Raw genomic sequence first — 14123 nt, 5'->3', positions numbered from 1 at the left:
TTAAGAAGAGGCTAATTAAGGCCATGTCACAATTCCTTAAACTGGAGTTGTAATAGTCCAAATGCAGGATTATCAGGTATCAAAAAGCTGTTCCACTAAAGTCACAAAGTTGATAACCATGTTTTTGTTAAGTTTTTGTTAGTACTTTGACAGCTTGACAGTATTTCTTACTGATGTTGGCTTTTGTAGGCTTTTAAAGAGAAGGCTTAATGAGTGGCTTGCCTCAACATTGCTGAAGTTTGACAACCTTGCCCTGCAGTGTATTTATATATTCATCTGAGTATGGACAAGGTTCCAAAGGCTGTTGGGGATTTAGAGCACTGATTCTAGGAGCAATCTACTTGGCTGTGACTTAGCAGCAGAAAAATATACTGAGTGCACTAATTGGTTTTCTGCACAGGTTGACTTTTGATGAGGGATCTGATTCACCTGACACAGATGATGGGGGCAAAGAGGAAGAAGATGAGGATGAGGATGATGAAGAGTATGTCCCTGAATGGCAGGAAGAGTATGATGATGAAGATCTTGATGATGACAACATTTCCTATGATGATGAATCAGAGAATCTGGAGAGGGATTCTTTCTTTTTTGAAGATGAGGATGAAGTTTATGATTAGACTTGACCTTCAGGCAGCCCAAAGTGAAGTCTCACCTGTCGTCACTCAGGATGGCTTTGTCCTTGAAGCACCTTGCTTCTCTCATTGCCAGCAACAGCAGAGAGAGGACTACTAGGTTTCAGTCAAGCAAGAGAGAGTTTGCATGGTAGTTTACCACAAAAGGATGCTTTCTACTTTTGAGTTAGCTGCCATGTGACTCGGGGGGAGGGGGGGATTACAGGATTGCTGTCCCTGATTATATATGAACATCATCAGTTCTTGGCAAAAAATAAAGTTACTGTTTCCTTTGAGCTTTCTTCATGCCTTCCCTTTGGAGAATAAAGTCAGGTACCAGTCTGGAAACAGGTCCAACCATTGCCTCTCCTCTACCTTGAGAGATCAAGGAAGCACCACAGGTCATCAGTGTTTGTGAAACGTTGTTAGGTTGTGCACCACTCTTGCCTGTATTTCCTGTTCCTTCTAATGGTCATTTGCTGCTGTCTTGCAGGAAATCCAGTCTTGGCAGAAACTACTTGACTTTATAATCAAGCCTGACAGTGGCTTAAAATGCCAAGAAAAAGCAGGAACATGGGCTTATAAATACCAGCAGTGATGTTTCATGTGGTAAATATGTGGATGTACTAATGCACGTGCACACACACAAAAGACGTATGCACACACAGTTTCTTAGTGGGGTTTCACCCTGCTCAAGTGATTCTTATTTCTGATCTAGCAGAAGTCTATAAACTAGGAATGAGAATTTTCACTTGGTTGCAGTGTGAAGTGTACAGAGAAGAAAGACCACTTAACTAGGTGATTTAGGTCATTGTGGTTGGAGATGAGGGCCAATAGAATTATTAAACAAAATGTCTCAAATTGAGCCAAAGGCCCCTGCTGTGAGCCTGATGGATGATTCAGTGGGTTGCTGGTGCTCTGAATGGACATGGCTATGTGTGCATCTCTCTCATTGAGAGCTGAGTTTTCTGTAATTTTTGTCATTGGAACTGTTGCCTTCTCTTCCTACAGATGGGAGTTCCACAGGATATAGAGGCTCAGAAGGTTCGTATGTATATTATAAATATATACATGTATATATATATATGCAGAAGATTAAATTGTGCAGATTATTATGCTTTATCTTTTCTTGAAAATGAAAAAAATCCTGAAAGAACAAGGTGATATAAATAAACAGTTTTTCTTCTACTGCTCTTTTTAGTGTGGTTCTCTTCTAGATTCCCTCTGCTTTTCACACCTTTCTTAGGGGCAGTGTATATGTTAAAGAACATGTCACTGTGGCCAAGAGCAACAGCCTTAGGTCTCCTTGGTAACACCCAGTAAAAGAACATGCTGGATATGATGTAATGCTGTTTCCCTGCTGTTGTTCTCTTTAACTGGTTGTTGTTTACAGGGGCAGAAAAATGGAATGCACTGATGTCATACCACATGTTGCCTTTTACTAGACATCACTGAAAAGATACAGGGATGTTGCTCTTGGCCTTGACTGCGCAAAACATCTTGATCAGCCTTGAGTCCCTCGCAACAAAATTCCACGTTATGCAGAACTCCACAAACAATTGTGCAATGATTCCAGTTATGTAAAGAGTAAATACAGTTTTTTGTTTATTCTTAATACTACTTTGAAGTTTGGGGTTTGAATTCAGGGCTTTTTCATGCAACGGTCCCAGATTTCCTGATAATTCTCTGCCCCTTAACTCAAAATCTAAATACATCCTGTGAGCCGGAGGCTAAAAAACTGTGAGCTAGCTCACACTAACTCAGCTTAGAGGGAACACTGAACCCAGGTCCAGTAGCACCCCCAAGCACCCCCGGTGGTGGTAGCGGCCGGCGGGGGAGGAGGCAGGCAAACTAGGTGCTTCCCAGGGGCACCGGGAGGGGGTGGGGAGCTCAGTTTGGCGCCCCTGGCTGCCTAGTTTGCCTAGTGGGTGAGTCGGCCCTGGAAGCAGTCATAAGGGTTGTACAAGCAGGTGATTGGTCTCAAACTTCTGATAATCCTATTCACATCCTCAAACTAAACAAGCCAAAAGGTGTCCCATATAACTGGACCAAATCAGCATCCTGCGACTATCCAATCCTGTTCTTGCCAATATAGACTCCAAACTGGAATGTATGCAAGCAGTTTCATTTTATTTGCAAAGTGTTGAGCAAAATGATCACAGTGGCAGAGCAGTCTACCTTCTTCTGTAGGCCACAATCTAATCAACCCCTGAGTATTTAGAATAGGTCAACACCGTGCAGATGCAGTGGTAGCAGAGAAAAATTGTTTATTTGTTTCCATCACCACCCAAGCATAGGCTTTAAAATGAGCTCTAGCTTGTACCTCAGATTTGTCATGTGTTCTTCTCCACTGTTTCTCTAGTCATCTCCCTTGTCTTTTGATCATCTGTGCCCTTTAGTAAACTAACTGGCTACTTGGGCTCCTAGATGTAAGAGAGGGGGCCTAGGAGCAATATTATCAGTTGCCTGGGTCATTTCCTCATTCCAAACATCAACAAGGCATTGACAAGTTTCAGCCATATCAACAGGAAAATCCACCAATGCCATCTGAAAATCAGTCAGATCCATCAGGCTATGGTAGATGGGTCATCGTAATGCATCTCCCACTCTTGGGGATTCTTGATATCCCTGTAACTCGAAACAGAAAAATTCAGCTGGCAGGAACCATTCAATAAGAGGCAGTTGAGACACTAAGACATTTCACAACCTGGGATCCTGATTTGTTATTTTTCTTTATAGCTTTGACATTAATGATGATTCTCTGATGGTTTCACTCCTAATTTATTGGTGTCTAATTGGATACTAGAGGAGTGTTTGTATGGACGACAGACATTCTTTCTGACACAAGATTAAAGATCTGTTTGTCATTTACACACAAAAATGTCCTTACCTCTGTTGGCTACACATCAAAAGTATCTCAGCAAAAAGAGTGAAGCTAAGTACCACCATAGACTTTTTAATTTGTATATTGTCCTTTTGCAAAGTTCAGATGACTGAGTAGCTGGGATACAAATGCAAGAGTTCAGGACCTGCCTACTGTGGGCAACATGGAAGAAGTTGATCCTGAAAAAAGTACAGGTTTAGGACAGGGCTGCTTATCCCCTACTATGGAGGAGAGGCCAACCAGCCATCATTACTATTTTGCTGCTTCCAGTTGGCAAGGATGTGTGCCATTCCAGTAAAGTAAGAAGTTGTGGGGAGTGGGAAGTATTCATGGAAGCTGACAAGAAAGCATTCTGCTCTGGATGTCTGCTAGGTACCCCATGGCTGCTGCAGCTCTGTCTCCATTGCTAGTTCATTCTGAAGCTCCTTATGACTAGGTAGCACAAGGTATATCATGTGCTCACAATTCTAAGGTGCACAATACATGGTTGCACATTTGTAAGGGAAAGAACTCTATACATGCTTGGGGCACTGCATTTTAGGGCAGCTTTAAATGCTGAATCAGATTCAAGGTTGAGGCCAATGGGTGAGAAGACTGCCATTTGGCTGGGGCCTCAAAAGAAAAGGCTATAAAAGCATTTGTTCATTAAAATAGCCGAACTGTCTCTTTTGGGGGTACCTTATTTTGGTTGTATGTGTTGTTTGTTTCATTTTATGGGCCTCAGAAGAGGGAAGTGGCCTGGACTTCTGGAGGTCTGGCTGAGATATGCTTTTTTATTGAAACAGAGGACTGGATCCTGTGCACACTTTTTGCATGCATCTCACTCCAGCACAGTTTGTTTCCTCTGCTCCTAGTACTTCTGCAGGTCCATCCCCAGCTGTGTCTACCTGCAACCACCAGGATCCCAGCAAGTGGTGGCTCTCAGCCCATACAAGGCAGGTGGTAGCCATTGTTGTTACTGGAAAGGCTTGGATGGGGTGTGTACAAGTAGCCATTTCTGCCAAGCCAACTGCCCTGGAGCCCAGGCTGGGTGGGCACAAACAGCTGCTTCTGCCTAGCCAGCTGCCTCCCTCCATTTGATGGGAGAATCTATGGGCAATTGCTTGCTCCTCTATCATGGTGTTTGGAGCAGCTGCCCCTGTCGCCCATTGGTTAGGACTGCCCTTGCACTTCTGTTTGTGCAAGGGTTAATCGAGAACCATTGATCCTTGCATAAATGGAAGTACTAGTGGCAGAGGAAGCAAGCTGTGCTGTGGCTGGAGTTGGATCTAAGCCAAAGAGCCATACCAGTTCATAAAGGAAGATGTATCCCACCGCCATGGTGCAGTTTAGGGTGGCATGTTCTCTCTGTGCAAAGCATGAACCGTATGTGGAACCAGCCTTGCATTGATGGGGCAAGCTCTCCTTGTAGTACCCATTGTCCAGTACCCAGCCAGTTTGGTGTAGTGGTTAAGTGCATGGACTCTAATCTGGGACAACTGGGTTTGATTCCCCACTCTACCTGCAGGAATGATCTTGGGTCAGTCATAACTCTCAGAGCTGTTCCTCTCAAGAACAGTCCTGGGAGAGGTCTCTTGGCCCCACCTACCTCACAGGGTGTCTGTTGTGGGGAGGGGAAGGGAAAAGAGATTGTAAGCTTCTCTGAGACTCCCAAGTGAAGGGTAGGATATAAATCCAATCTCCTCCTGTAATAATTTGTTCCACTGAAACCACTTTTTTGTAAACAAACTATAATTCTCTTGCCGCCCCTCCCTTGATTTTGTGGTTTTGTGTTAGCTTCAAACATAGAGTGAAAGATATGATTCAAGTATATTAGCCTGGAGTAATGACCCCACTTCTGGTTATTTGCTATCCTATAAGTCATTGTTTTCTCTAATTCTGGCAAAGAAGCCCAATTCCTGGTTCATGTATGTGAAATGAAATTGTGTTCAGTGAGGAACAGGGGCATTCTGTATGTGAAATGAAATTATGTTCTGTGAGGAATGGGCATTCTGCATGGTGGTTTTGAAAGCAGCTTTTCAGAAATGCCTGCCAAGCGACCTCACTATGATATAGAGTAGAAACAGGTTTCCTGTACTTTTATATAGTTTTAATTTGGTCTGCAGCTTTTACGGCTATTTCATTATGAGATTTTAATTTTTAACACAATGACCTCTGTGCCTTAGCAAACACCAAGTAACAGAAGTAATGTAAATATAAATCACTCCTCCCCCCAATCCAGATTATCCCCATTTCAGACAGGCCATACAATCAGTGTGTATGTATGCTCTGTTATCCTCCTCCTAAGTAAAAAAAAGGATGTAGAGGACGGTAATAATCCTGCCCCAATTATCTTATGCGTGCACATTTTTCTATTAAATTTAATGAGTGATCTAAGATTATAAAAGTCTGATCTGACAGAGATACTAATAGGATGTGGAAAGGAATGTCAATCCATTACAATAACTATGGGAGGCTGAGCAGGTCATTAAAGTATTGCGAGATGTCAGAATAGCAGGTATCCCTCTAATAAGACTTATAGCAATGCAGAGACCTGAAAAGACATGCAATGTGCGAAGAGCAATGTCGGATGGTACAATAAAGAAACAAGAGTTTGCAGCGCGCGCGCCTGAACTTGGCGACGAGACTGTTGCAGCGTGGTGGAGCCGGCAGTCTGCCAGTCAAGTACCTGAAGTCCCGGTGCAAGCCGGCAGGGCAGGGCGGGGCGGCGCTGCGGAGGCTGGAGCTGATGTCAGGCTGCTGCTGATGCTGCTGCGCGCGGTGCATTGTGGGCGAATCCCGCTCCCCAGTGCCGCCACCGCCTCCTCTTCTCCCTCCTGCCGCCGCGGATCTATCCCGAGGCCGGTGCGGGAGGGGGGGAGGATGCTCCCCGGGCGGCCCCCGCAGGAGCAGCCACAGGCAGAACGCCAGACTATCCCGGGCAGGGAAGGGAGCCACGCGCCGGTGCCGCACTGACAGAGCAGCGGGGAGGGGATGCGCCGCCCTCACCAACGGCTGCGGCAGGGACCAGGTGAGCGCGAGCGGGAGGGGCGGGCCCCGGGATTGGGAAAGATCGAAGCGGGGAGGGGGCGCGACCACCCAGTCACTCGGGGAGCGGGCGGGGGGCTGCGAGAAGGGCCCTGGACCCCTCTGCTAAAGTGGGACCTGGCAGAGCATTGTGGGAGTTGTAGTTCTTTCCCCCACTTTCGAAGGTGGGGTGGGGGGGGCAACGAAGCTCTGCGTAGGGATTTATGCTCCCAGGATGCCCCGGGGCGGGATTGACGGGACGTTTGACCAGTCGCTAGTACGAGCAGTCTGTGGGTGGGGTGAAACCAAGTCGGCGAAGCTGGAGGAGAGTTTAAGGAAGCTGCAGTGCAGGGAGAGGGAGGAGTGGTGGGTGGGGCCTGTCGGGTGGGCCTTACCTGCTGGCGAGGGCAGGGGGAGGTTTTGGCGGTGGGCGTGTATCCCTTTGAAGGATTGTAAAGTCGGGATGGTGGGTGCCCTTAGAAGGGATGAATAGTGTAGTTGGGGTTGAGTGTGTGTGTGTGTGATAGGCACAAAGAGTTATAGAGGGGAGGAGAGAACAAGGCCAGCTATGAGGTATGGAATGGTGTGATTGGATTCGACCTAGAGAGTGTTTTCTTTCGAAGCAGACCCAGGGAAGAGGTGCATACGTACTCATGGGTGGGCTTCTTTTGAAGTTGTTATAGAAGAGAGGCGGAATAACTTATTTGCTTTGGGACAAGTTTCAAGTATTATGTCTACAGTCAAGTGCCTTTGCTTTTCTCTCTTTTGGGTGGTGGGGTGCATTTGTGTAGATATCTGAAGGGAAGCAAACTGGTTTGACCATCCTATGGCTGCTCACCTCTTCTGTGTGAGGTCCCACTTGGATGTTATTGTAGAAGGTCCAAAAAATTGAAAAAGGAGGCATTTGTGCACCTGTTTGGCACGAAAATAAAATAAACTGCCAAGGCTTGTTCATTTGACCAGATTTTTAAAAATTCACTGAGTTATGTACACTGGGTTCATTATATCAGTGGTCTCCAATGTTCCCTCTAAGCTGAGTTAGTGTGAGCTAACGCACAGTTTTTTAGACTCTGGCTCACACATTTTTGTTTCAGCTCAGGAAAAATGGCCCTTAAGCAAACTAATTTATGTAGTAGCTCACAACTTTAATTCCAGTAGCTCACAAAGTAGAATTTTTGCTCACAAGACTCCACAGCTTAGAGGGAACATTGGTGATCTCTAATGGAATTAAACATTTACAGCATAAGGCAGAATGCAAATCTTCTGTGACCCCTCTTCACAATGTTATTTTAGGTAGACATTGGGAAATGGGGATGGGAGTGTCAAATGGCAGTGGAGCAGTAGGTAAAGATGGTTCAGGACATTGCTAAATAAATGGGCAAGGAAGGGGGAGAGATGGGTAGATAATTTCAAGAATAAGGGAGAGCATGACAGGGAACCTAGAGACTGTGATGGAACAGTGAAAGGGGGGGGGGAGAGCTTGAATTTAGACTACAGCTTCTTGCTGTATGTTACATAAGAACACGTAAGAGCCCTGCTGGATCAACCAGAGGTCCATCTAGTCCAGCATCCTGTGTCACACAGTGGCTAACCAATTCCTCTGGAGGTCTGACAACAGGCCATAGAGGCCTAGACCTCCCACTGATGTTGCCTTCTGGCACTGGTACTCAGAGGTTTACTGCCTCTGAACCTGATAGCTACTCCATGAATCTTTCTAATCCGTTTAAAGCTGTTTTAAGTAAATTCCATATTTCAAACACTCACTGTAAAGAACTATTTCCTTTTGTTTGTCCTGAATCTAGTGCCCATCAGCATTACTGTATTTTGGGAGAGGGAGAAATAGCTCTGTTGTCAGCTCTCTCCACCTTGTGCAAAATTTTATAAATCTCTATTGTGTTTCCTCTTAGTAATCTCTTTTGTAAAATTAAAAGTCTTATATTCTTCAGCCTTTTCTCATAGGGAAAGTGCTCTAGCCCCCTGTTCATCTTGAGAGTCCTCTTCTTTTTCCACCTCTGTGACGTCCTTTTTGGGATACAGTGAACAGAAGTGTAGAGATCTATATAGGAGCATTATAATATCCACCATTTTATTTTCAGTTTCTTTCCTAATAATCCCCAACATAGAGTTTTCCTTTTATACTCCTGCAGCACACTGGGTCGACACTTTCTTTGAGCTATCTGCTATAACCCCAAGATCTTTTCCCCTTTCAGTCTCAGCAAGTGCAGATCCCCTTAGCCTGTACTTGGAAGTCGGGTTTTTTTTTTTTTGTTCCATTGTGCATCATCTTATACTTACCAACATTGAACTTCACCTGCCATCTTGTTGCCTACTTACTCAATTTGTGGAGATCCTACTGGAGCTCTACAAAGTCATTCTAGGTTTTCACCATCCTGAATAATTCTGTGTCAGAATTAGTGTGGATTTAAATAGTTTCCAAGCACTCTGTAGGGATTTGTGTTTCTCTTTTAGCTTCTTTTTAACTAGTCTCCGTTATGTAAAGGTCCTTCTTTGAAATAACATGTTAATGGTTTTGGACTTTTGGGATAACTTTCCATTGACACAAATGCTGAATTTAATAGCATTGTGGTTACTGTTCCCAGTTGGTGTAACAGCTTCTACATTACTTACCAGGTCTTGAGCCCTGTTCAGAACCAAATCTAAGATCACTTCCCCTCTCATTGGCTTAATGACCAACTGTTCCAGTGCACAATGATTTGTGATGTCTAGGAATCATCAATTTCTACAGCATGACTCAAACACATGTTTACCCAGTCAATGTGAGGGTAGTTTATATCTTCCAGTTTCATAACATTATTTGCTTTAGTTAGCTCCCTTATTTCCTTCTTCATCTCAAGATTAGTCTCAAGGATTTGATCAGGTACACAATAGTATACCCCCGCTTTTAAACAACACTGCCCAGGTTTTCCACCCATATCACTTCTGTTAGGTGCATGTGGCACTCATGCAGTTATCTCAAGTGACCAAACCATAGGTAGTTTGGCAGAAAATGATGGGCATTGAGAGGTTAGTGTGAGGAGGAGCATATTCTGCAACAGTGACAATAAAACATAATTTAAACTTGCAATATTTATTAAGAAAACAGAACTTGAGCTAACCTTTTCTTGAAAACCTTGAAAAGCCACAACAAATTAGTCTGTTCTTGTAAATTTTATCTTTTAAAAACTATTACATTGGTCTGTTTTGCACTTTAAACCCTTATTGTCACCTCCTTCACACACAGTTCTTTACAAGCAGGTTATTCACTTGATTATATAGCTGACTTTCTAGAATTATTATCCTTGTAGCCCTGTTTTGAGTGCTGTGTAATTGTCACATCCTTGAAATGTGATGCCCAAAATGAGTATGGTATTCCAAATGAGATTATATCAGCACTGAATCAAATAGTGTCACTTCCTGAGTTTTGGATTTCATGCATCTGTTTTCCCACTGCTAATTCCAGCCATTACATCATACTAAACTTTGATATTTTAAAAAATCCTGGTGGCCTAGAGACTGTAAGAACATTGCTGTGTTGGACCAGTAGTCCAGTTTGTCAAGAGTTGGATGATTCAGGGAGCTTTGACAATTTACAGCTACATGCTAAGCAGAGTTATAGCCTTCTAAGTCCCCTGAAGTCAGTGTGCTTAGGAGGGTATAACTTCAGGATTAAACTGAATGGTAACCATAGTTTCTTTTCTTTCAATTTGCTTTTAGCTGCTGACACTGGGGATGCTGGGACATTCCAGTGTAACTCCTGAGCATCCCATAAAATACCTTAACATTTGGTGTATTTGATCACTTTGGACATTTGATATTATTTGCTCATTTTGTTTCTGAATACTTGCAGATGAGTTTTTTTAGTAAAAACAAGCAGATCTTGTCACCACCATGAGAAGAATGACTTTCATATTTTATTTACACTGAGAAATTGTCCAGGAGGAATTTGCAGAGACCAGTACAGTCAAGGTGGAATTATCAAGTGGTGTGCTGCTGTTACATAAATCTGTGGAACAATCACATTTAGAATTCTGAGTATACTCTATCCCATCTGAAAAGGAATGTAAATCTGGAAAAGGAACAACAAAGGCAACAGAAAATATCATATAGGTGTGACATTTTGATTACGCACATGAAATTACCTATTACTGGGTCAAATGTTGGTATATCAGTCAGTATTATGCACTGTGACTGGCAGTGACTCTCCAGGAACCAAGAGCTTTCACTTTACCTAATGAGCTTTATAAAATTGGCAGTGCCAGTGATTAAACCGTGGGACCTTTTGTATAGAAAGTGGATTCTTTTCCAGTGAGCCATCCTTTCTTGGGAAGGAAGGTTCAAACAGTTGGATACCTGAGGTGTGCCAGGCAGGCATAAAGGGACTATGAAGAGCATATTGCAAAAAACATAAAGACCAACAATAAAAATTTCTTCAAATATATTAGAAGTAGGAAACCAGCCAGGGAGGCAGTGGGGCCCTTGGATGACCATGGGGTAAAAGGATTACTGAAGGAGGATAGGGAAATGGCTGAGAAGCTAAATGAATTTTTTGCCTCCGTCTTCACTGTGGAAGACGAGAACTTTTTGCCCGCCCCAGAACCACTAATTTTGGAAGGGGTGTTGAAAGACCTGAGTCAGATTGAGGTGACGAAAGAGGAGGTCCTACAACTGATAGACAAATTAAAAACTAATAAGTCACCGGGTCCAGATGGCATACATCCGAGAGTTCTGAAAGAACTCAAAGTTGAACTTGTGGATCTTCTAACAAAAATCTGTAAGCTTTCATTGAAATCTGCCTCCGTTCCTGAGGACTGGAAGGTAGCAAATTTCACCCCCATCTTTTAAAAAGGTTCCAGAGGAGATCCGGGAAATTACAGACCAGTCAGTCTGACTTCAATACCGGGAAAGTTGGTAGAAACCATTATCAAGGACAGAATGAGTAGGCACATTGATGAACGCGGGTTATTGAGGAAGACTCAGCATGGTTCTGCAAGGGAAGATCTTGCCTCACTAACCTGTTACATTTCTTTGAGGGGGTGAACAAACATGTGGACAAAGGAGACCCGATAGATGTTGTTTACCTTGACTTCCAGAAAGCTTTTGATAAAGTTCCTCATCAAAGGCTCCTTAGAAAGCTTGAGAGTCATGGAGTAAAAGGACAGGTCCTCTTGTGGATCAAAAACTGGCTGAGTAACAGGAAGCAGAGAGTGAGTATAAATGGGCAGTCTTCGCAGTGGAGAACGGTAAGCAGTGGGGTGCCGCAGGGTTCGGTACTGGGTCCCATGCTTTTTAACTTGTTCATAAATGATTTAGAGTTGGGAGTGAGCAGTGAAGTGGCCAAGTTTGCGGATGACACTAAATTGTTCAGGGTGGTGAGAACCAGAGAGGATTGTGAGGAACTCCAAAGGATCTGTTGAGGCTGGGTGAGTGGGTGTCAACGTGGCAGATGCGGTTCATTGTGGCCAAGTGCAAAGTAATGCACATTGGGGCCAAGAATCCCAGCTACAAATACAAGTTGATGGGGTGTGAACTGGCAGAGACTGACCAAGAGAGAGATCTTGGGGTCGTGGTAGATAACTCACTGAAAATGTCAAGACAGTGTGCGTTTGCAATAAAAAAGGCCAATGCCATGCTGGGAATTATTAGGAGGGGAATTGAAAACAAATCAGCCAGTATCATAATGCCCCTGTATAAATCGATGGTGCGGTCTCATTTGGAGTACTGTGTGCAGTTCTGGTCGCCGCACCTCAAAAAGGATATTATAGCATTGGAGAAAGTCCAGAAAAGGGCAACTAGAATGATTAAAGGGCTGAGCACTTTCCCTATGAAGAAAGGTTGAAACGCTTGGGACTCTAGCTTGGAGAAATGTCGACTGCGGGGTGACATGATAGAGGTTTACAAGATAATGCATGGGATGGAGAAAGTAGAGAAAGAAGTACTTTTCTCCCTTTCTCACAATACAAGAACTCGTGGGCATTCGATGAAATTGCTGAGCAGACAGGTTAAAACGGATAAAAGGAAGTACTTCTTCACCCAAAGGGTGATTAACATGTGGAATTCACTGCCACAGGAGGTGGTGGCGGCCACAAGTATATCCACCTTCAAGAGGGGTTTAGATAAATATATGGAGCACAGGTCCATCAGTGGCTATTAGCCACAGTGTGTGTGTATATATAAAATTTTTTGCCACTGTGTGACACAGAGTGTTGGACTTGATGGGCCGTTGGCCTGATCCAACATGGCTTCTCTTATGTTCTTATGTTCATAACATTATGAATCGGGTGAATTTGAAATATCAGTTTTAAAACATGGGCCCATACAATCAAATCGTTCCCATCAAGCAAAGTAAACTTCTCCCAGAGTCCTACTGAAGTCTATCAAAAGGAGCTTACTCCCAGAAAAGTGTTTTTAGGATTGCACTGTTGGTCTTCCTGAGATCCTTTTAATGGCACCTGGAAGGGACTGAACCTAGGATCTTCTAAGTGCAAAGCATGTCCATTACCATCGCCCCGAAAGCTAGAAGAGAGGATCAGCTGAATGCAGTCTGGGCCTCTAGGAATTTGAAAGAACCTTTGAGCCAATTAGTTTGGAAGACACTCATATGAATGTCTGGAATCATCAATAAATAGCAGCTGTGGGGGCCAGCTGACCTGTGTGTACATGGCAGGGGATACTGGGATTCATTATCTTAACTGGCAACAGAGCAGCCCCTTGCATGCAACCTGTGTGTGTACCCCTTTGGGGCAAACAGCAACTTGTAAGGGCTATTTGAAGTGAGGACAACAGCAAGGGGAGGAGAGTTAATTGTGGCTGTTAATTGTAACTTTAAACAATAATTTCCCAAAGCCCCAACCAAGTTTGGGGATACATGCATGCTATTTACCAATAAAAACTCCTGGGAAAGGCCTTTCACAGATCTTCTGTAGTCTGTCTCTGAAGCTAAGAGTTGAGCTTTTAGACTAGCACCATGGGAATTGAATTAGCTACTGTTAACAGCTGGAGAGTATATTTAAAATGCCGTAATAATGTATATGAAGTGCTTTGAACACTGAAAGAACTGTACAGATCCCTTTTAATGAGGTTAGTCTCAGAAGGCATTTTTCTAGTTTACAAAATTTCTCTTTTTTATCATGATGGAGTTTTACAAAACTCAGTCAGTTACCACAATTTTGATTATGAAGAGAATACTTAAGATGGGTTGGGCAATAAGAGTATGGTGGGCTCCACCCCACTGCAGCTTTTAAATCAGAAATTCCCATCCACATCACACATTGTTTTGCACAGGCATGTAAACATGCAAACTGAAATATTTTGTTAGAAAGACAGAAATTTGAAACAGTGTTTTAAAAGTTCAGTAGCTTGAGAATGAACACTGATATAGTTTTATTTTTAAATTATTTTGTCTTTATAACCATTAATCATAATTTTGAATACCAGGGATGTCAGAACCATAAGTCAAGCTGTAACACAGGAAGAGCCAGGGTTAGGTTCAGGAAGTGGGAACAAATCCAAGAAGCTAGCAACACATGGAGCAGCAGGGGAGGGACTGAGATCAGAGGGAAACAAGCCTTGAACAAGAAGCAGGGAATGTAGATAGTTTGAGCATTACAGCAGGATACGGATGG

General features: G+C 43.5%; 2 protein-coding genes across 2 annotated transcripts in view; both read left to right on the top strand.

The window, feature by feature from the left end:
• Nucleotides 1–1799, top strand: part of LOC132578083 (cullin-9-like) — a 97670-nt gene extending 95871 nt beyond the window's left edge. Inside the window, exon 40 of the mRNA XM_060247922.1 lies at nucleotides 401–1799. Within this exon, the coding sequence (XP_060103905.1) occupies nucleotides 401–617 (217 nt within the window). The 3' untranslated portion in view covers nucleotides 618–1799. The remainder of the gene's footprint in view (nucleotides 1–400) is intronic.
• A 4479-nt stretch (nucleotides 1800–6278) lies between these two features.
• The window catches only part of TTBK1 (tau tubulin kinase 1), a 132104-nt gene continuing 124259 nt past the window's right edge, over nucleotides 6279–14123 (top strand). Inside the window, exon 1 of the mRNA XM_060247902.1 lies at nucleotides 6279–6505. The gene's annotated coding sequence lies outside the window, so the exon portion shown is untranslated. The remainder of the gene's footprint in view (nucleotides 6506–14123) is intronic.

This window comes from Heteronotia binoei, chromosome 1 (assembly GCF_032191835.1).
Source record: "Heteronotia binoei isolate CCM8104 ecotype False Entrance Well chromosome 1, APGP_CSIRO_Hbin_v1, whole genome shotgun sequence".
Lineage (NCBI taxonomy): Eukaryota > Metazoa > Chordata > Lepidosauria > Squamata > Gekkonidae > Heteronotia > Heteronotia binoei.
This window is presented reverse-complemented; position numbering and strand designations above follow the sequence as displayed.